The 23,410-nt window shown below is 48.5% G+C and overlaps 1 protein-coding gene across 1 annotated transcript in view; it reads left to right on the top strand.

The window, feature by feature from the left end:
* Window positions 1–2,889: 2,889 nt before the first annotated feature.
* LOC129383939 (uncharacterized) overlaps window positions 2,890–23,410 on the top strand; it is a 32,870-nt gene continuing 12,349 nt past the window's right edge. The window contains exons 1-3 of the mRNA XM_055068974.2: window positions 2,890–2,949; window positions 7,108–7,352; window positions 17,117–17,223. Of these exons, the coding sequence (XP_054924949.2) occupies window positions 2,890–2,949; window positions 7,108–7,352; window positions 17,117–17,223 (412 nt within the window). The remainder of the gene's footprint in view (window positions 2,950–7,107; window positions 7,353–17,116; window positions 17,224–23,410) is intronic.

The raw sequence follows: 23,410 nt of genomic DNA on the forward strand, positions 1-23,410 counted from the left end.
TCGGTTACCACCCGCGTGCGCCGTTTCGTTCGTCTGGCAACTGTACATATATTTATGACTGTTCAAACCCAATAACATAAGTTTACGGGGAGGAGTAGTTTCTAAAGAAATAATCAGACGCGCCATAGAACAAAACATCACGGCCCTAGCACTCCGTGCAGATGGTTAGCTAGCGAAGGTGAAACATGCGGCCCCGGTGTTTATTACTGGGTTAGTCCCGACCGTTCATTACACGAAGGCTTGGCAGGCTGCCAGATCCTCGGTATGCAGTTTCTGCTTGCGATCGGCTGCGCGAACCTGTTCTAGTGCCCGGGTTGCAGCATCGGCACGGCGTAGACGAGCTCGTTACCGGTTCTGCTTGCGACGTTGCTGATAGAAAGCTTCCTGCTCCTCAGGAGTACGTATGACACGTGGCCTACCCACATCGGAGCCGGAGAAAGACTGCTGCGCTCGCGCTCATCTGCGACGAAGAGCAACGCCGCCACTACTGGCGCAGCTAATCCAACACCACCCAGATAGGACAAGGCCTTTCTACTCCGATCCATGACGTCATGTTGCCTGACCCGACTGCGATAGAATCTAATGGGAATGCCCCCGAGTAGGCAACAGTGATCTGGACTTCACTGCTTTCATCACGCCAGCCTTGTCGATGTAAATTTCGGGCCAGGTAGCGTGACGTCATGGATTGGAGTAAACAGGCCTTGTACTATCTAGGTGATGTTGACTAATCGCGCGTCTCTCTTCCCCCTTCTTTTTTCGCGCATGCGCATGGGATTGCACCGGAGGAGCTCTCGGCGTACGGGCGACCGACAGATGGACGGACGAATCAGCTAGCCATATACAGCTTCGCTGTAATGACTGCAATAGAACTTTTACTTGCGGCTTAAAATTGAACGTAGGTTATTTTTTCTTTGGACGGATTTCGACCCAGGAAGACGCAGTGGGAAGAAGTCGCAAAAAACAATTTGCAGAAGTATACAAAATATATGCTCTTTCGCTATTTGTTGGCTTGGGCCTGTTGCCTTAGTGACCTCAAATTACATATAAAATTGTTTTCAGATGGCATAGCTTTATCTTCTTTCATTCGGGTGACACTAAGTACAGACATCATATTCCCTTGAGACATTGAAGGAGCTGCTACTTCGGACGAACGACGACGACAGCGACGAAGTCGCCAGAGGCACGCGAGAGCCTTGCATCCGTCGCCGATGCTTATGGCTGTTATAACCTTGTAAAATAGTAATAATTTGCGAATACACGCTATTTCCCTAACGATATAAAAAGAAGCACCCGCCGTGGTTGCTCAGTGGCTGTTATGTTGGGCTGCTGAGCACGAGGTCGCGGGATCGAATCCCGGCCACGGCGGCCGCATTTCGACGGGGGCGGAATGCGAAAACACCCGTGTACTTAGATTTAGGTGCACGTTAAAGAGCCCCAGGTGGTCGAAATTTCCGGAGTCCTCCACTACGGCGTGCCTCATAATCAGAAAGTGGCTTTGGCACGTAAAATCCCATAATTTCGTTTTTTTTAACGATATAAGGCATGGGGCCAGAGTGCAGTTAGCGGTTTTTGAAGAGCCGCGTTCTGCATAACAGTATCACAAAGTATGCTTGTGGGAGGTAATGAGAAACAAAAAATCATGAGCTATTCCACTCCACGAAAGTGGTTGACCAGAGAAGCTCTTTAGCATACGACACGGAGGTCACACATAATTTTGAACAAAGGTACTAACTAATTTATTGTCGTGATCGGTGGTCATTACTTCACTCGCAACTGCAATCACATTCTTTGAAATGTCAAATCGATACACGTACGCCACGGGGTGGTCAGTTGGGCCGGAACGGTATGGCATCGCAAGGGAACACGGAAGGCGTAAACCGTTCCCTTTTCGGTACCGACACATCCACATTGAAATCACCGACAACGACAACAGGGGTAGTATCATCGCCGCTAATTCACGCAAAGTGAGTAGCCACAAACCTTATGGGACTATGAGTCATTGTATATTTTGCTTGCTTACGGGGGTATGAGCCATTGCTCATGGGGGTATGAGCCATTGATGATGACAGTTTTCGACATGCTGTTCTGTATGTTGTATGCGCGATTAGAACGAATTTAAGCACTGCTCGCTTCACTTTGCTGAGTGCTTGTAGCCTCTGCCTTACGAGGCTATGAGCCATTGCATTTTTTGCTTGCTTACGGGAGCATGAATGCTTACAGGGATATGAGCCGTTGATCATGATTGTTTTCGTTCACGGAGTACAAAAATGCACGAAACCCTAGCCATATACAGCTTCGCTGTAAAAGTTGGATGACGCGTCAGCTTCGCCTTTAAGAGTAGAACGCGATATCATTCAAAGACCCTTGACCGCTTTTCATGCTTCCGTGGAACTGCAGGTTATGTAACCGTAACGTTTACCGGGAAACGCTGGCGGCGGACGCTACGCACAAAGGCACGCTTTCTGGTAAAAACGCGGCGTCTTGCATGGGTCGATCTCCTGTTATTGTTTAGCACTTTTAATCTTTCTACCTGAGAAGATATATGCGCTGAGATGAGGAGATATATGCGCTGTGGGTGTTTTTCTTTTTTTCATTAGGTCTATTTGTTGGCTACCATTCTCAAAATTCGGAGGAATAACTTAGTAAATAATGAATGACAAGGTATGAGCAACTTTGGTGATACAAGAGTGGTTGGGAATGCATGTTTCAGAATTTGGTTGGGAATTATTTTTATAGAAAAGACAGTCGACGCGCGACGCCGGACGCGGGGTGCCTACAGCAGATTTTCTGCAATACGAGGCTCTTAACGCTGACGCGTTAAAATTTACCACTTTCGCCTGGCCGTCTAGGTCGGTCCTGACGTCTTCTAGGCCGGTAGCACAATCAACGATGGCCACTGGAGCCCATGCCACGCTGACCACGACGCGGCCGATCATTAGGCATGATCAGGTGGGTCAGAAAAGCTTTGCTCTAGGGGATTCTTTCATAATGTTTCTATGGAATTTTTGATGATTTTTAACATCGTTCTTGTGACTAACGCGAAGTTTTCTGGTTTATGAGCCAAGAGGGCAACCGCACCCCTAATGATCCGAAATCAGTTTGCACCCAGTACTGTTTTTTTTTTTTTTTTTTTTTTTTTTTGAATAAGCGTATCTGCTCACTCAGCTCTTCATTGCCACAGCAACCGATTGCTGTGGCAACGTGCCCGATAAAATTAATCTGACGTTTGTTTGCGACCGCATCTGGTTGCATGTTCGCTACCGCATCAAGGCAACCAGTTTAGGGTTTTCTGATGTCCGAAGCAAACTAGGTGTCTGCATAAGCTAAGGCCAGTGAGCCTTTCAGGAATGAATGAAGTAATAACCAAGCGGTGTGAAAGTAGTTCATGATTGGGCACGGTGTCAATAATGCATGTAGTACGCTCATAGCGCTTCTTGCTCACTTATCTCCGCGTCATGTTTTGACTACCTAACTCGAGCAGTTAAACTCTTTGCCTTTCTCACAGTGCTTTCACACTTACAACCTGCGCATGCGGAGATTGTGGACTCAGCTTTTACCGGTGGCAAGCTGTTTGCTCCTCCACTTTTATTTCCATTTACCTTGTCACTTTTCCGTTTGATATGAAAGAGAACAAATGATTTCCCCGATATCTTTCTAGGCTTCATTTTGTCTACGCTTTATATTGTGTGCCTAACAAATATTCACCGACGCTTACAATACTCTCTAAAGCAAAAGTTGAGTGCAGCTCTACACGTGTTTTCATTTGGCTATGTATTGGCTGTCACGGACAACCTGTCTCGTGCGGCATACTGTAAACGGATCGAAGTGTGGCACAACTGCTTCACTAATCGGGTGGTCGGTAGAGGGAGCACGTTGGCGAAGCGTGGGCGCGATTCACAGCAGCCGCCGCAGACAGGCCTCAGCTCATGCAGCGCTTCGTTTCCATACATTGACACGTGTAATTGTTCATCTTTATTATGTGACCAGTTTTCACCGGCTAAGAAATGTTATCGCTCAGCGCAGGACATCGTGGTTTCTAACGTCGTGGTTTCGTAGTCTCCCGTACGCATGCGGCCATGAACGCGGCTAGATTAACGATATATTTTCGGCGAATTTGAACAGCACTTAAAAGTAGTGTGGAAAAAGAAAAGAAAATTAGAAAAAGAAAAACTTTCAGCGCTTACTGGAAATTCACTAGTCGCCTATGGACAGTTACACCAAACAGCTTATACGGTCGCGTCTGCCGGCCTCAGGCATCGGAGAAGTCTTTCCGAACGAGACGGAACAGATACCAATGCACCGCCCAAGGTTAAGACGTCAGGTGTGAGGAGGGTGCATTGGCAGAGACTTTCGCTCAAAGGGCGAATCCTCAGAGCGGCGAGATGGGCCGCCAGAACAATGTGGTTCTAAGTCGCGCGACCTTGGATAGGCGACCTTGGAAGCGGCCTTGCTCTACGCTTGGAAAGCGCTTATGCGATGCCTCCTTTAAGCTACAACGAATGTGTCTGCGATCAGTTAGACATTGTTTGTACACTTCGCGCGGGAAAGCTATTGACGTGCCTTTTTGCCGCCGCACTTGCGATACTAACAATTTAGCAGTGGCGAATGCATGCTCGTGACCTACGGTAATACAAACGGAAACACGCGAAAACGTATGTAAGTGCAAATGTAGAAGAAATAAATGGGCGCAAACTACATTTTTACTTGATGAAAATTTGTACGTGAACTTTGCAACTGCTGTCGCTACGTTTTCTTTTTATTGTTTGCGTGATATTGCAAACCTTCTCGTCACTTTTCTCTCTTCCTTTTGCGCGACAATGATTTTTTTGGGGGGTGGGGTCTAAGCTAAGCTTAGCTAAGCGAAGAACTGTTATCGCTCAGCGCAGGACGCGCCTGCATATACCGGTTTTTCTTGAATGTCATCGAGGGTTCTTATCCACTGTCTGTTGTCACTGAACCTTATGTAATCTGATTGCTTGTATACGAAACACGAATTGTGTAGAACTTGCTGGAAAACACGCGGGCACCAGCGATTATTCTGGAACCTTCGACGACTGATGTATAAAAGCGGACACGCTTGCCCCGCAGATCAGATTTTCGACGATCGTCGTCTGTGTTCCCCGCTTTCCTTGAGCTTTGAGTGTAGCCTGTTTCTCTGGGCACAGGTTCACCCAATAAAAGCTAGTTTCGCCATTCAGTTTTTATTACTGTGTCCTTGGCCGTCAGTGCCACGTGGCAATACGGTATCGGTAGACATGACCACCGCATGCCATCGGTGAACAGAGGACGTACGGCACTCTACCCTGGCTTCATTTCAGAGCGGTTGTCGCCACAAAGCCCGTTTTGCGCGGCACTACGCTTTTCTTCTCACGTTTTCGCCATACCCTCCTCCTCCGCTTCCCGCCTCATGGTTACGCTGCACCCTCCTCATCTACTTTCCTCCTCCGCTTTCTTCCTCGCGCTCTCTTCCCTCTCGTCGAATTTCATCCCCCGCTGCGCTCCGCGTTCGCTCTCACATCCTTCGCTGTGCTCGTTCTCCCAGTTACGCCGAAGGACGCCGAAGCGAAACGCGGGAACGGGCGCCTAGGAGCTGCGCTCTAAAATTTAGCTCCTTGCTCCCCCCCCCCCCACCCATCTCTTTGTTCATTGCAAACACTGAGAGCGCTCTTACTACAGAAGCCTTCAAAAGCACTGATTTCTGTCCTGTCACGTTCTTTCCAAAAAGGTAGAAGTCACTGGACTTGCCTCTAATATGCAAAGAGTGACTACTTTTGTTTATTCGAATTCAGAATGGTGAACACTCAAAAGAAAATCGAAAGTCAGCCAAACCATAAGTCTGAACAAAATTTTTGGCGCTCCCATTGAATCCTCTAGTTTGCTATTTGCATAGCTGGGGTGTCATTGAAGGTACGCTCGTGGCAAGAAATAGCCTATGTCAAATAGTTTGCAGTCGTTTTTGGCTGACGCGGACCGGTCGCTGCCCTTGGCGATTGGGCTCCGGTACAGCTCTTGGCGCTCCGAAGCTTTGTACAGTCGGCAACGTTATATGTTTCACTCGGTACAGGACATGAATATAGCTATAGCACAGGCCCCGTAAATAAAATGTTTAAGAAATACGATACCTTAGCATGCGAGACGGAGTTTCAACATGGACATAGACACTAACTGTACTTCGGTGCATGAGAACCAATTTTCTGTGCCAAGTTCCAAGGACACGACTCTGCTACGCCTCTTAGTGCGCGCTCACGAACGCTGCATACATTTATTTTCTTCGTCTCTCTTCAATCCTTTATTACCTCCTACTGCTTTCCGTGGATGGCCGTATTTCACGTCCATATTTCATGTTAGAAAGAAACAGTGCGGCATGCGGCGGGTTCCTTTTTTAGAATGCATTCAAGAAATTAATCGTTAGACCCCACTATTTCCTCCTGCGGCTTTCGTATCGAGCCACCAATAAGATGAGCACTGCTTTGTCCTTATGCAGTCCAACCTTCATTGCGTCTCCTTTGGTTTAGAGCAATAACAAAAAAAAATTTGCGATGTCCTACCAAGCGAAAAAGAGTATCACTGGATAATCAGTGAAATATCACTAACTGCTCATATGGCTCTGATATTCCATTTTTATTAGGCGCTATGAGGTGCAGCAGCCCTGTCAATGTGCAGCGTAACATTGGTTGTGTCCTATTCTTTCATTTACAGCATGAATAACAAAAAAGACATGTTTAACAGAGGACAAGCATACATCACTTCACCCCACAATCTGCGCGTAGGGCATTCGTATTCCATTTCAAACAAACGTGTTTAGCAGACAGCAGCCCTGTCATTATGCAGAACAAGCTCGGTTACCCCCTTTCCTTCTGTTCACAGCAGTAATAATAAAAACCATGCTCTACCAATAAAAATTTAAATCACTTGTCTTCACTTTCTACTCGTATGGCATTGAAATTTCATTTCCTCTCCCCCCCCCCCAAAAAAAAATGTGACAGATTATATAGGTCAATAGTCATCGTAACCTTCATTAAGCCGTACTTTTCAATTCAAAGAAGTAATAAATAACGACGCAAGACTTCCTTGTGATTGATACTTTTCTAATGAACCTCACACCAGCCCAAGGCCTCGGTGAACGAAGGGCCCCGGAGCAGAAACGCATCTCCGCAGCCGAATGACGTTTTCCGCGGATCCAGAAGTCCAGCTAGCGCCGGTACTCCAGAAGCCACGGCCGGCTCTTCCAGTTCCCCGTCGCCAAAAGTCAGCGCACCGGCCGTCAAGTACGTCGAGTACGACGAGGCAGCCGAGTCACTGTTCGTCAAGGACAAGAGGAAGCACCGAGACGGAACTCACGAGTACAACAGGTATTCGATGCAACGTATATAAGGGCTGGCTAATCGGTAATCCACAATACAAGCGACTACAGCGCATAAACAGGCACGATATAAGAAACGTATACTGACGCAGCGCTCGTGTCTATCCGTATTTGTATCCGGTCTGTTTTTACGCTGTAGCCACTTTCACTATGAGGTACGTGCTTAAGGCAAGGTGTTCTTGGAAGGCAGTCGCGTAATGCTCGCTTGGTAAAGCGGATTGGTAACAGACAGGTCTTTCAGAGCGAAGCTTTGTTTGCCTCTTCCCACGTTTTGCGGGTTGTGTCTGCTGGCTGCTTAGTTGCCCTATAAAGAACTTGAGCCCGAATGCACACAGCTGGGATCACTGGGTATGTGCAACAGGGCACGTGCTGCATGGCTATATGAATATTTTCGGCCACTGGTGCTACTGGGTGTCAATAGACACACAGAACAAAACGCAACGAGAAAAGTGAGCTACAGAGAAGTGAAAAAAAAATCGACAACACAAGCAGCCAATTGCGGAGAAAGAAGTGAAAAACAGAAAATGGAACCAGAGCTTAAAGCTAGCGAGGTTCGTTGGCGGTACGTAGAAGTGAGGAAGGTGCAATAAAAGATTGAAGAAGCCAGCAACAGAAGCAGCGGAGTGTTTCAAAAGAAATTAGGTCAACAAAATGACACCAGAGGTAGGATTGAGTGAAAAAGCGTTGAGCTGCGTAAAAGTGAAGAGATTTCATTAACATGAATTAAAGCTTGGTGTTTAACCGCTTGCTATGTAAGCGTGGGATAAGCCAATTTTTTCCGCACTTATAAGTTGATGTGTTCAGCTGACTACAGGGAGCAGAATAAGGTACGACGTATTGAATGTATGCAAAGGTAGTGTTGTAGCGGGTGACAGAGACGACCCAAGAGCAACGCACAACAACGTTTATTTCAGTGACAGCAAACTATATATATATAGGCTGCTTGCCTATGACGTAACACAAAAGAACGAATCATGTTTGACACGTGTTAGCACAGCACTTCATATCACTTCTCCCTTTCTTTTAAAACTGCAGTCATTGCACGGGTCTTCGTTGTCGGGTAGACCTCCGTAAGACCGGTGGACTTGGGGGACAGAGAGCCTGTTTAACTGGGAGGGATGTTGGTAGTGTTGTCGAAGGAACAGGCACGGCGCCAGTTGGTTCTGGAGTGGCCAGGCTGCACCGGCCTTCTGGCGTTGACGTCGGCCGATTCTTGTTGTCCGGGCTGGGTTGAAGCGAGTCGGGAGCCTCCGCTTTTGGGGTCACGGGTGACACAGGCTCGCGACGAAAAATTTGGTCGAAGTGACGCCTGGCTAGGCCATCTGGAGTGTCGGCCGTTACCAGCCGTGGACCCTCTGTGCTCTTGACGATGCCTGGACGCCAACGCCTCCCTTGGCCAAAGTTGCGCATCCACACCTGGTCGCCGGACTGGAATCTGGGAGGCTGCGAGTAACTTCGAGGTAGAGAAGGGACGCAAGTATCTAAGCGCGAATGAATTTGGTAGTTCAGCAGTATCTCTGAAGGAGACTTGCCGCACGGCAGTGGGGTACGTCGATAGCCTAGCAGCACTCGCGCTAGTTTTGTTTCGAGATCGTTCGCCATCGAGTGCTTAAGAAGGCCGTCCTTTATTGTGCGGACCGCGCGCTCTGCCAGACCATTAGATTGTGGGTGGTACGGCGCACTACGTAGACGAGTTATGTTGTTCACAGTCATGAACTGGAAAAACTGCTGACTTGCAAACTGAGGCCCGTTATCTGATACAACTGTTTGCGGCATGCCAAAACGAGCAAACAATTCTCGAAGCCGCGCGATTGTGACTTCTGTGGTCGCCAACCTGACGGGAAGTGCTTCGATCCATTTAGTATGCGAGTCGACGACTATCAACAGCATGCATCCCTCTATTGGTCCGGCATAATCAATGTGAAGCCTTGACCATTTGGTCCCCATTTCTGGCCAACAGATGAGGCATTGGCCTGTCGATGAGGCATTGGCTGAGCTTCTACATATGAGATGCACGAACGTGCAAGGCTTTCGGTCTCACCATCCAACCCAGGCCACCAGAACAGCGTCCGAGCCAGTCTTTTCATCGCAGATGCACCCTGGTGCGACCGATGTAGCTCAGCGAGCATGGAGACTCGCGCTTTACGGGGTACGACGATGCGATGACCCCAGTAGAGCAGGCCTTCTACGCTTGACAGCTCCAGTCTTCTGCAAAAATAAGGTTGAAGGTGATTGTGGCACGGTGACAAGCGTTTAGGCCATCCATTCAGTACAAAGTGCTGTACAACGCCGAGGTTTTCATCTCCGTTCGTCAGCGCCCGTATGGCATCCGCTGGCACGAACGAGCTGTCAAGGGTCTCTGAAAACAGCACGTATTCTGGTAAGGAGCCCGATCAACAAGCATCTGTTATCGGCACGGGCAAGCGGCTGAGTGCGACCGCGTTGGCGTTTTCCTTGTCGGCCTTGTACTCTATGCGGTACCGATATTGGCTTAGAAACAGATCCCATCTCTGAATACGTGTCGACGCCATTGGGGGCACAGGTCGATCTTCTCGTAGAAGTCCCACCAGTGGTTGGTGGTCCGTGACCAATACAAACTCGCGGCCCAGAAGGTAGTCTCGAAACTTTGTTACTCCTAACACCAGTGCGAGCGCTTCCTTCTCGAGCTGAGAATAATTCTTTTCAGCGTGTGTTAACGTGCGTGAACGGAAGGCAACGGGCTTATCCAATTTCCCAATTCGGTGCGAGATTACGGCACCTAAACCCGAAGGTGACGCATCGCATCCAAGCGCACTGGTTGGTTGGGATCGAAATACGTCAGAACAGACGAACTCGGAAGTGTTTGTTTAGCCTTGAGATATGAATTTTCCTGCGCCGTTCCCCAGTGCCATTTATGCTCTTTTTCAAGCAGAAGATACAACGGGGCCAACATCATTGACATGTGTGGCAAGAACCGGTGATAATAAGTCAACAGACCCAAAAACGAGCGCAGTTCGCTTACATTCGTAGGCCGTGGCGAGTCGCGTATTGCTGCTAGGTTCTTCTCAAGCGGATGCAAGCCGTCTTTGTCAATGCGATGGCCCAGGTAGACGATTGAGTCATTGCTAAAATGGCATTTTTCGGCCTTCAGCTTGATACCATTTTCTTGAAGCCTGCGCAAAACGTCCCGGAGCACTGAGCCATTACCGTCTTGACGTTCCGCTTTCAATACATCGTCCAAATACACCTGCACGGCTGGAAGACCGGCCAGGACAGTTTCCATGCGCGGCTAAAAAATCGCGGGAGCCGAGGCAACACCAAACGGAAGACGCTTATAGCAGAACAACCCCTTGTGAGTGTTTATCGCGGCCAGCTTCCTCGCCTCCTCATCCAAAGGGAGTTGATTATATGCATCCTGAAGGTCCAGTGTTGTGAAAAATGATCCCCCACGTAGCGACGCGAAAATGTCTTGAATGTTTGGTAAAGGGTATTGCTCAGTTATGCAGGCAGCATTGATTGTGATTTTGAAATCACCGCAGATGCGAAGGGGCCCGTCGTTCTTCAGTACTGGTACGATTGGCGCCGCCCACTCAGAATGTGCTATGGGCGATAATATGCCTTGCTCAACTAAACGGTCCAGCTCAGTTTCCACTTTTTCACGAAGAGCAGAAGGGATTGACCGCGCCTTGTGGAACTTTGGTTGGGCGCCTTCTCGAATGTGGAATTTCACAAGTGGCCCGTGAATGTTTCCAAGTCCTGGCTCAAAAAGGGCAGAAAACTCGGTCCTGAGGCTGTCGGGATCTGCTGACGTCGATTGAACCGTAGCGAGAAAACCGGACGACAAAAGCGAGAACGCTTGGATTAAGTCCCTGCCGCAAAGGCTGAGACCCGAACAGTCTATAACTCTCAGTGTGGCAGGTACAGTCTTCCCCGCAAAATGGGCTTGAAGGTGCAGTTCACCGACAATGCGTAGCTTGCCCAAGTAACAGCTGAGCGTGTGTTTGCATTTCAATAAGCGTGGCCAACTCAGACGGTGCTTTAGATACACCTCCTGCGGAATGATAGAAAACGGTGATCCCGTGTCAATAATCATGTTCAAGGGCCCGCCACCCCAGCGGATAACTCTGCGGAACACCTGGAGCAAAGATTTCTTTTTCCCGTGATTCCTGCAATGTGAAGACTGTTGAAATGTCGCCTTCCTCCGTTTCGGATACAGCGCTCTCATAATAAACTGCGTTAGCGACGCCATCGTGCCTACGACCAGCCCGGAGCCCTGATTGGGAGCGGTATTTTCTTGCAAAATGACCAGTCTTCCGACAGCGAAAACACTGCTCCTTTTTGGGCGGACAGTCGCTTGCTTGGTGATCGTAGTGATCACCTTCGTGGTCGCCCTTTCCTTATCATCTGTCTTAATATCATTTGCTTCAAAAAATGCCTCCAGTCGAGTCAAGTATATATCCCACTTATCTTGATTTTCGTCGAAACTTGGGGTACCGAGGTTCGTAGCCAGGGCCATGACCGCCGATGCTCCGTAGACTCGATTACTTTCAGTTTACCCAGCAGGACTCCCAGCGCTACCGAGACGCCACTGTTCGTGGTGGGGGCTCCACGGGGTGGTCACCCTCGTCGCCACTGTTGTAGACGAGGGTGACCACCCCGCCGACCCAAGAGCAACGACCCAAGAGGACCCAAGAGCAACGCACAACAACGTTTATTTCAGTGACAGCAAACTATATATATAGGCTGCTTGCGTATGACGTAACACAAAAGAACTAATCATGTTTGACACGTGTAAGCACAGCACTTCATATCAGGTAGAAACCGTCATAATTTGTGGAGCCCTGCAGTACAACGACCCAAATTCAAGTGAAATCGGTAACAGTACCTCATTCACATTATAGAACATGAAAATATCGCCAACATGTTATTCTTCAGAGAAGGCTGACTTGTAAACCCTGGGCTCGCTCCTTCAGATTTTTTTTTATTTCCTCAATGTCTTAAAGAAGAGGTGTGAACACACGCGTAAGCCGAAGACACGTGACCAAATGCGCGCTTTCCTTTTTTTTTCTCGCATTGTATGGAAGCCACGCACGCACAATTAAAGGTGCAGTAAAAAATAAAAAGTAATAATTTGAGCTGGAATGATATACCACAATTCCACAAAACCAAAAAACTCTCTCTTAATGCGAGATTTTCGGCAAGCCATAAAAGGCGAATAAACGAAATACGGTTGGCGACGCCGCCTTCAACGTCTGCCCTCAGCACGCCGTGACGTCGCAGTTTTCCACAGTGTCTGCTAGAGCATAGTTAAATCATTTTCTTATCGTTAACGATAGACTAGACTCTGTTCTAAAAGAGCCAAACACTGCTTTCAAAACAGCCGCAGCGGTTGCTTAGTGGCTTTGGCATTGTGCTGCTAACACGATGTCGTGGCGTCCAATCCCGGCCGCGGCGGCCGCATTTCGATGAGGCTGAAATGCAAGAAAGTCCGTGCATTGGGTGCACGTTATAGAACCGCAGGAGGCCGAAATTAATCCGGAGTCCCCCACTGCTGCATGCCTTATAATGAGATCGTGGTTTTGGCAAGTGATGCCCCAGAATTTTAAGTTCCAAGAACCTCTACTGGGTATACCCACTGCCGAAATGTATGAAACAAGTACTTCGAAATCTACGACGTCAGCCTGACTTACCAGCGCTTGCGTGCGAGCAATCTTTATGAAAAAGCAGCAGTGACAACCTGTGGCAATGCAGATAAGAAAGCAGAACGCGTACGGTCCAAGTTCGCGCAAGAATATTAAAAATCCTGGAGGCTGCACATAATCTATTCACGAAACATTTCAACCCAGTACACGCAGTTCTGTCACGGTGCCGCAGTTAGAAATGCCATTATTCAGTTAGAAATTTCAGTCTTGCTTCAACGCGAACTAAGCGGCGAGAGCGTAGCCCACAGGAAGCTGTCGGCACTCGGTGAACTCTGCATGGTCCCATCGTAGATCGCTTTCAAGATGGGGACCGCGCGACCGCGCCACAAGCAGTCGCCGCCGGAGCACGCTCGATCACGGTTGACAATGGTTCGCATCGAGAGGAAACAGCGTCATCGACCGCGTCTACGTATGAGGTCTACCAAACGTGACGCCGTTCAATTACATCACGTAGTACAGCACGCATCGGCCAGTGCTCATCTTCAACGAAGCGGCGGTATCACGCAAACGCATCATCACATAACGTACACGAGTGAACATGGCTATACTACTCGCCTCTTCTTCGTTGTCTCATGCTGGCCTTGGTTATCATTCCGGTGTTGTAGCCACGCTTCGCGGTTTCTTCGCGTTGTTTCTCGCAATTATACCATACACAACAGCATATACGATGACGGTACAGCGGGCGATTAGTAGCAAATGCTTACTTATCATTTAGATAATTTCCACAGGAGATTCTGCGTGTATTTTTTTTCCAGCACGTGACACCATTAAGTTGTGCAAAACGTACCATTTTTTTTACTTTATAAACCTTTTCATCCGGAGCGGCTCTGCTCGAATGTGTTTCCTTCTGCGGAACAGGCTGCGGACCAATTTGCAGATGTCCTAGCTCGTTCTACGTGATATTTACGTGTTCTCAGTTCATACGAGGTCGACGAAGAGCCACTGTGCAACGTTTCGGTGCAACAGTAATTACAGTATGCGGAAATTTTTCTTGACTGCGGGAAAATATGACGCGGGTTATCAGCTACGGTGGTGCGTGTGCGTGTTATGAACTATTTTAGCTGTATCGGTTTTTATTCGACGAAGAGCAGCGGCGTCTCTGAATTGTCAGCATGAATCGGCACCCGCTCCGGTGGCTCAGCGGCTATGGTGCTGCGCTGCTAAGCACGAGATTGCGGGACGGAACCCCGGCAACGGCGGCCGCATTTTGATGGCGGCGAAATGCAAGAAACGCCCGTGTCCCGCGCATCGGGAGCACATTAAAGATTCCTTGGCGGTGAAAATTAATCCGGAGTCTCCCACTACGGCACGCCTCGGAATCAAATCGTGGTTTTAGTACGTGAAACGTCAGAATTTAATCCAGCATGAATTGGCATATATTCTCACTATCTGATCGCTTGGCGTAAGAACTAAAACATGAGTGCCCGTGTACGGCCAACCTAATGCAGCCCTGAAACATGTAAGCGCCAATCGGCATGAAATATTTCCGCCAGCCACTGACCTCGTCCTCACACATTTCATGTGTAGCAGACCTGAAATGACTATGCTATGTCTAAGCTAGCCTCCTGTACGACGCCGATCGCGTTGCTCCACACGTTGCTCCCGCAAGATGCAGATACGTTTTGAGTTTCGGCATTGCCCTTTTGCCCTGCAAAACGTATTATCCAAAGGGAACCGCACAAAAAGAATCCGACAGCTATTTGTCAGGACACAATTTCCGTAAAAGGCGTGAGTGCGTCGTAGACGACGGGACAAACAAGGCAGAAAACCCGCCCTGTTTGCTCAGTGGCTATGGTGTTGGGCTGCTGAGCACGAGGTCGCGGGATCGAATCCCGGCCACGGCGGCCGCATTTCGATGGGGGCGAAATGCGAAACACCCGTGTACTTAGATTTAGGTCACGTTAAAGAACCCCAGGTGGTCGAAATTTCCGGAGTCCTCTACTACGGCGTACCTCATAATCAGAAAATGGTTTTGGCACGTAAAACCCCATAATTTTTAAACAAGGCAGAAAAATAAATACGTTGTTATTCTCCTCTCTAAAAAAAAAACCAGACTGGCTAACGCCGCAATAAGACGTAGCAAGGTCATGCCGCATGCTTTGATTACGCGTTATAAAGCACAAACAAATATATAACCAAACGTCTACCACTGCTTGGGACGCTTGCGCAGTCCGAAGCTGGTCACTCCGCCACTCGACAAGTGTGATTCACATTGCACGGATTGCTGCTACCTGTAACAGTTTTTATTCATCCACGTAGTGATAAATAAGTGATCCGTGAACTTTTTATTCTTATCCCTCGCTGAGCATCTATTCAGAATCGGTAAACGTATAAGCCCGCTTAAACCTGAGCTATGTGTCTGTGAGTGCGTGTGTGTGCGTGTGTGTGCACACTACATACACTGTAAAGCTTTCCCATCCCCACTCTGCCACATGATCGGCTTCCCACACTTCACAAACGCATGCACGTTTTCCACTTCTACACTCCTAATGCTAACGCATTAAAATTCCGGCTATGACTGTCGACGTTAACACGAATAACATTGGATCAATACAGCGACATACCGCGTCGAAACCGGCGAAACGCGTCATGTATGAGGCCTGTATGAAGCCGGGCTCCTCCCTCGCGTGCTCCTCCGGACAGGCTGCGCCATTTAACGGAGGTACCGGGAATTTAACGCCGCTCTCTGCGCGTGTAGCGTGCCCGAGTATATATTCAGACAAGTATATCTGAAAATTTTGGAGGATGCTTAAGCTGCACCTTTAAGAGTGGAATGCGATAGCATTCAAAGATCCCTGACGGCTTCTCACGCTTCCCGGCAACTGCACCTTATGTAACCGTAATGTTTACCGGGAAACGCTGGCGGCGAACGCTATGCACAAAGGCGAGCTTTCTGGTGGAAACGTGGCATCTTGCGCGGACCGCGGTTGCGCAGAGGCGAGCGCCATCTGAATGGTGTTGTTGCTAGGAACTGAGCGGGGCGCGCCACTCAATGAATGGTAGAAACGCTGGAAAAGGGGTTTGTGTTTGAGTTTCCGCGCAACAGAATTATGTTTTCTCGTATATTCAAATTCCAATCCGGCGCTGTCATGTCTGTATGTTGTGTGAAAGTCGTACTTCACGATTCTTCTGACGCATTTTACTTTCAGAAATTCAATTAGTTCAGTAACGCCACTGCGCCACGCGGAGGTCCTGGGTGGTTCGGTGTGCGTGGTTCCGAATGACTTTTCGCTCACAAGACGGTAGCCGCCGGACGCCGACACCGGATTTCTTGTGACTCGAGACCCTTAACGCTCTCGCGTTAATATATGCGACGCAGTTTCGATTCAGCGAAGCAGCTGGAAAATTTTTAAGGTGGGGAGAGGGAGCATTCTACTTTGGCGGCGGCCGCATATGGGGCGGCTGAGCATGGCCACGCGGGCCCTATCTTGAATATGATCTGCGATTGGGGCAGAGTCTATTCGCACCAAGTGCTGATAGCTTCGTGTGCGCCGTGTTCTTGCCGTTTAGTTCGCGCTGAAGCCAGCGGCAGCACGAAGGTCAATTCGCTCGCTGCTGCTGCCGGGCTTCCTCACGCCAGCGTTTTGACAGCGGGTGTGCGTAGTCATAGAGCGAGATGTGCGCGCGGGACACCATGCTTGTTAATTTATCTAGTAAGCGAATGTTCAAAAGTTTATACGACCGATAAAGCTGCTATCCTTACTTCGTATAATTTCTTATCGCGATCAACGCTTCGCCTTTCTGGCGAACTGAGACTTTCCTTCTGTTACTGAGGCTTTCACCATGGCCAACACCATTTTTGTCGATGCGTTTGTGCTAATTGGCAGAAGGTTCAGCAAAAGCCATGTTGACAAGCACGTTGGCCGGCTGTAAGCATTCAAGTTGCCACATGTCAAAATGACCTTAGCGCTTCTTAGGAGTTTCACACTCCTCAAGGGGACAGTAATGTCCTCTTAATGTTTGCTTGAAATCACTTGTCTAAAACGCATCAGAGTAGGGACGTTGCCTTTCGCCGTAATTGATCTAGAGGAAGGAAAACGTTACCAAATTATGAGAATATTCTTTTTTTCAGGATGCACCAGAAACTATCGCGCAAGTACCAACCCGTCATGTTCGCTGTCGGTGGCGCTGCTGTTTGCTTCATTGGAATGTTCTTGTTGTTCTACATTTTCTTTCCAGGTGAATTTTGCTGCTCTTTTTTTCTAATGTCTAACAGCGATATTTAACTCTGAGACTGCCATTACAATTTATGTATGTTATGTTAAACATCCTTGCATTGCAACTATAAGAAAATATTCTCGTGCCCCACGTATTAGCTGGGTTAACTAGAAGGGTTAATTGTTGGGCTAGTTAATCTTACATTGCTGATTAGAGAAACCGGCCCAACAAAAGCAAATTTGATTCCCACGTCTTTTTCCTGCCATAATGTTGTACACTTATTCCACGCATGCGTGACCAGGTGATATATACGTGAAACCATTCCCGCTACTAAACAGTTGCCTGTAGTGCATGTAGTGGTCTTCCTTCCCGGTGTTTCTTGTTTTTTCTTGCGCTAACTTCTCTCATTAGCAATAGGTTAGCCGTGCATGCCCACTTGATGGTTGTTAACGTGAACCTTTGTACAGGGATATTATTCCATTTTGCTACGGTGGGAATATGGTTGATAGGTCCAAGAACTGAACTTGCCCACTCGCACTTCGCAGGACATGGCCACGGTAATTGTTTTCATGGTGGCGGTATTTTAATGTTGCCTTGGACAGTGAATAATGTTGCTGCTATCGCCGAAAGCCTCAATGTGCCGTGGTTTCTTTAATTTTGCTTCGAATATAATTACTCAGCATTGCTTATGGAAGACGGTCACAATCCGAATTTTTCAGGTGGCTTACCGGAAAAGGAAAATATCACACGCAGGAAGAATCAAAGAACTTGTCAGCTAGCGATGTTTATATGTCTTAGCTCAGAATTATTCACGTTATAAATAACGTTACACATGCAGGAATGAGGTCTGGTAACAACAAAACGATATCTTTTTGCACGTGTCTTGAAACTACTATCAGTTTCAAGATATTGGTTTCCAAAAATGCCCTGTTACATAGGCGTCTCAGTTGACACATTTACAATAAATTGCTGCCCGCGAAACAAAGAAAAAAAGAACTACGTTAACGCATAGACGCGTTTTCTGGCAGATTTTGCCGGCCCAAATCACAATACTGATGCTATTATTGTGATTCCATTCAGTTCATGCGACTACGGTAATTTAGCTTTCACATGAACCACTTCAACACAGGCAGTATCCTAAAGTTAATATTGAAACTTTAATTTTGAAAAGCTTAGTTCGGTGTCAAATAAGTGTTAGTAATTACACTCACCGCCTCTTCAAGTAGTCATCCTGGAGAGAAAAAAAAAGCAATCTTCCACAGGTAAAAATACGACCCAGTTAGAAATAACAAAAAGCAAACAGCGTATATACATGGGTGACATGCCCGAAAATGCCTAAAAAAGTGTTAGCAAGATATTTAAGTAAACTGTTCTGAAAATCTTCAGCCGTGTTCCATACTGTAAAAAAATTCACATAATTCTTGAATGAACCTTAAATTAATAAACTGATTTAAGAGCTTGCCTAATTGGCATATTAGGCGCTACATTGGATCAAAGAACGTTCAGACAGTTCCAGTGTGCTCTACATACATATTTGTTGTAAGCCCCCTGGGGTTCTTCATGTGCTATGCTTCGAAGCCAGAGTTTGCATGTTCGATTCCCTAATGTGACAGCAACACCGCGATGGTGGCACATTGCGAAAACAGTCACGTGGCGCGCATTAGGTGCAACTTTAAAAAGAACCACGTAGACACAACTAATCCGGAGTTCCTCATTGCGGCATCTGTCATAATCCTTGTTTCGCTTTCGGACGCTAGGCCATGTCATACGCACATCTTAGGTTCGTAATTAAAAAACAGTAATGCTACTCAATGCATTGGTTCATTGAGCTCCGCCTTTATATAGGTGCCAAAGAAAAAAATAACGGAGCGCATAATAAAGAACAGGCATGAAAAGTAAGGGTACTTATCCTTTCCTTTGCTCGGGCCTCCGGCCAAGTCGACAGAGATAGCACTACACGTAATTGTGGAACGCCTCCAATTATATCAGGCGATATTGCCAATGGCCTCCTTCTGAAATGTCCCCACCACTGGTCACAATTACAAAGCGAAGCCTTCTTTGTGAAACCTCCCGACCATAGCTGACCGTTGCTGCCGCCGTTTGGCCGAATACTAAACACACGAAACAAATTTAAACGGCATGTCGGACGGCACGATCGAGCCTTCCTCTCCCAACACAAGAAGTCCATGTTCTAACGCTTAATTCATTAGTGCTGACGCCAGGTATCTCTTTGAAACAACTGGCACGAGCATCACGTCACGTATCACGTTTGCGGGAGAGCACAACCGTGCGAGAGAACCACTTAAAACAGATTGCCACACGCCCGCTGAATCCGCATTATGTTTATTCCTGAATTGTGACATGTCAACTTACGGCCCTGCAAATTTTGTGTTCGCGTATTTATATATTTCCAGACTTTGTGCACAGAATAATAAAAGGTAAGTTACCCGTCCCCATTATTAGTCGACAGCATGATGTTACTAAAGGACATAGCATTCAGTCTTTCTTCGTGCTGCCCTCAATGAACACACAGACCTCTTTGGATCGTACACCACATTACATTGAGCGTCAGTCGGTCGATGAATGTCGGTAATTTCAACGGCGTACTCTAGCAACGTAATGGAAGGACCTGGTCAGAGGGTGTATTGAGCAACTCGGCTGTATTACGGTGCAAAAAAACGCATAATTTCTTCGGCATGTGCACGACTAACACTTCGAAACAAGACGAAGCATAAAGGCAAAACCATGAAACACAGAAGCAGCTAGTTGATGTCTAAAAAACTGTCCTGAACATCTAATTCAAAATTCTAGTAGCTGTCTTCATCAAGACATCTTTTAGCCGTAGACGTCTAGAGGTACTTCAGTAAGCCCTGCTGACCTTACGCTAAATTTTGTCTAACGGATACCTTGACAAGAACAATAGTAAGCTTTTAATGGACATTCCCAAAATTTTTTGGCAGCGTTTGCCGTTCTAGTTCATTATTAAATGAGGCACGGATATCAGAAAAAGTTTACACTGTCGGCTAGTCATGTACAGGTGGTACTTCCAAACGGCAACCATCGCTTCTCTAGGAAGTGCCGACAGCATGGCAATATTGTTACGTAGGAAGACGCAGAGGAAAAGCTATGTACAAGTATATTTACAAGGAAAATACGCTGCGCTTGGCCAAGAGGCAACAGCCCGCGCTAGCTTCTTATCGTCGTCGTCGTCTTCACACTGCTGGCCTTTCGTGATCGCGCATATTGTGCCGTAGCACTACCCCCGGCTGCAAAAGCGCCGTCCCGGAGCGACTAAAGATCGGACTCGGAAGCAGTGTAGTAGGCCTTGAGCCTACTGACGTGTACGACATCACTAGATGCCACAGGAGAGGACGAGGTTGAGGCCACAGGAGCAATTTCGTAAGTCACAGGCGTCACCTGGCGCAGCACGCGGTAGGGCCCTGTGTATCGCGAAAGGAGCTTCTCTGAAAGTCCGACGTGACGGGAGGGCGACCACAAGAGCACGAGCGCACCAGGTGAAAACTGTACGTCACGATGGCGGGCGTTGTACTGACACTGCTGAGTGGTCTGTGAGGCCGTCAGTCGAGCACGGGCAAGCTGGCGTGCATGGTCGGCGAGGGCGATGGCGTCGCGCGCATACTCGCTTGTTGAGACCGCAGCAGGAGGAAGTGCCGTGTCTAGGGGCAAGGTAGGTTCGCGACCGTACAGTAGATAAAAGGGAGAAAATCCGGCGGTGTCGTGCCGGGAAGAATTGTACGCAAATGTTACGTAAGGAAGGGCAATGTCCCAGTCGTGGTGGTCCTTGGAAACGTACTTGGCCAGCATATCAGTAAGAGTACGGTTTAACCGCTCTGTCAGGCCATTGGTTTGAGGATGGTATGAAGTTGTCAGTTTGTGTTGAATGGAGCAGGAACGCACAATGTCAGCGATAACTTTCGAGAGGAAGTTTCGACCACGGTCAGTAAGCAGCTGTCGCGGGGCGCCATGAAGCAAGATAATGTCACGCAAGAGAAAGTCCGCGACGTCAGTGGCGCAGCTGGTAGGGAGAGCCCGAGTGATAGCGTATCGGGTGGCGTAATCAGTCGCGACAGCTACCCATTTGTTCCCAGAAGATGACGTGGGAAAGGGACCGAGCAGGTCTAATCCAACACGAAAGAACGGTTCCACAGGGACGGTGATCGGCTGGAGATGACCGGCAGGTAGCACCTGAGGTGTCTTCCGACGCTGGCAGGGATCACAGGCAGCAACATAGCGTCGAACGGAGCGAGCGAGACCAGGCCAATAGAAGCGGCGGCGGACGCGGTCGTACGTGCGGGTTACCCCAAGATGTCCTGAAGTGGGTGCGTCATGCATCTCAAAGAGCACAGTCTGTCGTAGCTGTTTTGGCACGACAAGAAGAAGGTCAGAGCCGTCAGGGAGGAAGTTCCTTCGATACAGAATGCCACCCTGGAGGACATATCGGCGAACGGATGCGTCGGTAGGTGTGGAGCGCAGACGCTCGATAAGTGCTCGCAGCGATAGGTCTCGGTACTGCTCATCGGCGATGTTACCGAAGGCAGAGACAGAGAAAATGCCGTTGGCGCTACTACTGTCGGCGTCGTCAGGCTCGTCGACCGGGTAGCGAGACAGGCAGTCAGCGTCCTTGTGTAGTCGGCCAGATTTATAGGTTACAGTATACGAATATTCTTGGAGGCGTAAGGCCCAGCGACCAAGTCTTCCTGTAGGATCTTTCAGTGAGCATAACCAGCAAAGCGCGTGATGGTCTGTGACAACGGAAAAGGATCGGCCATATAAGTATGGGCGGAATTTCGCAACCGCCCAAACTAGGGCCAGACACTCACGCTCAGTGATGGAATAGTTGCGCTCCGCGGGTGAGAGGAGCCTGCTGGCGTAAGCGATAACACGGTCGTGGCCACGCTGGCGTTGTGCCAGTACTGCTCCAATTCCGTGACCGCTGGCATCAGTACGGACTTCGGTAGGCGCAGAAGGATCGAAATGGGCCAAAACGGGAGGCGTTGTGAGAATGTCGATTAGATGAGAGAATGCAGAGGCCTCGTTATCGCCCCACTGGAAAGGAGCGTCTTTTTTCAAAAGGTCGGTTAGTGGTCGTGCTATGGCGGCGAAATTTCTCACGAAACGGCGGAAGTACGAACAAAGGCCGATGAAGCTGCGCACATCCTTGACACACTTCGGAACAGGGAAGTGCGTAACAGCATGGATCTTGCCTGGGTCCGGTTGCACTCCGTTCGCGTCAACGAGATGTCCAAGGACGGTAATCTGGCGACGGCCAAATTGGCACTTCGATGCGTTGAGTTGCAGACCGGCTCGCCGAAAAACGTCCAGGACTGCTGAGAGGCGCTCGAGGTGCGTAGCGAACGTTGGGGAGAATACGATAACGTCGTCCAAGTAGCACAGGCACGTGGACCATTTGAAACCGTGAAGAAGGGAGTCCATCATGCGTTCAAAAGTGGCAGGGGCGTTACATAGACCGAACGGCATCACTTTGAATTGATAAAGACCGTCGGGTGTGACAAAAGCAGTCTTCTCGCGGTCGAGATCGTCCACGGCAATCTGCCAGTAGCCGGAGCGAAGGTCAATAGAAGAGAAATAGCGAGCACCGTGGAGGCAGTCAAGGGCGTCATCAATCCGAGGTAGGGGATACACGTCCTTTTTGGTAACCCTGTTAAGGTGCCGATAATCCACGCAAAAGCGCCATGAGCCATCCTTCTTTTTGACCAGTACTACAGGTGACGCCCATGGACTATATGATGGTTCAATAATGTTCTTGGCAAGCATTTTGCGAACTTCTGCGTGAATAACTTGACGCTCAGCTGGTGACACTCGATACGGGCGGCGATGAATAGGAGGGGCATCGCCAGTATTAATGCGATGTTTGACAGCTGTAGTTTGGGCTAAAGGACGATCGTTAAAGTCAAAAATATCGTGGTAGGAAAACAGAACGCGGTAGAGTTCACGAGCGTGCTCGGAGGGCAAGTCGGGGGCAATCATTTTCCGTAAGTCAGCGATGGTACAATTTGCCGACTGCGATGGTAGAGGAGTATCGGATGAAGTGTCGTCTACTGCAAAGGATGCTACTGAGTGATCCTCGAATGAACAAAGCTGGGCCAAAGACATCCCACGTGGCAGCACTTGTGTCGTCAAGCCAAAGTTGACCACTGGCAGGCAGACGCAATTCGCCGTAATAGAT

This window comes from Dermacentor andersoni, chromosome 9 (genome assembly GCF_023375885.2).
Source record: "Dermacentor andersoni chromosome 9, qqDerAnde1_hic_scaffold, whole genome shotgun sequence".
Lineage (NCBI taxonomy): Eukaryota > Metazoa > Arthropoda > Arachnida > Ixodida > Ixodidae > Dermacentor > Dermacentor andersoni.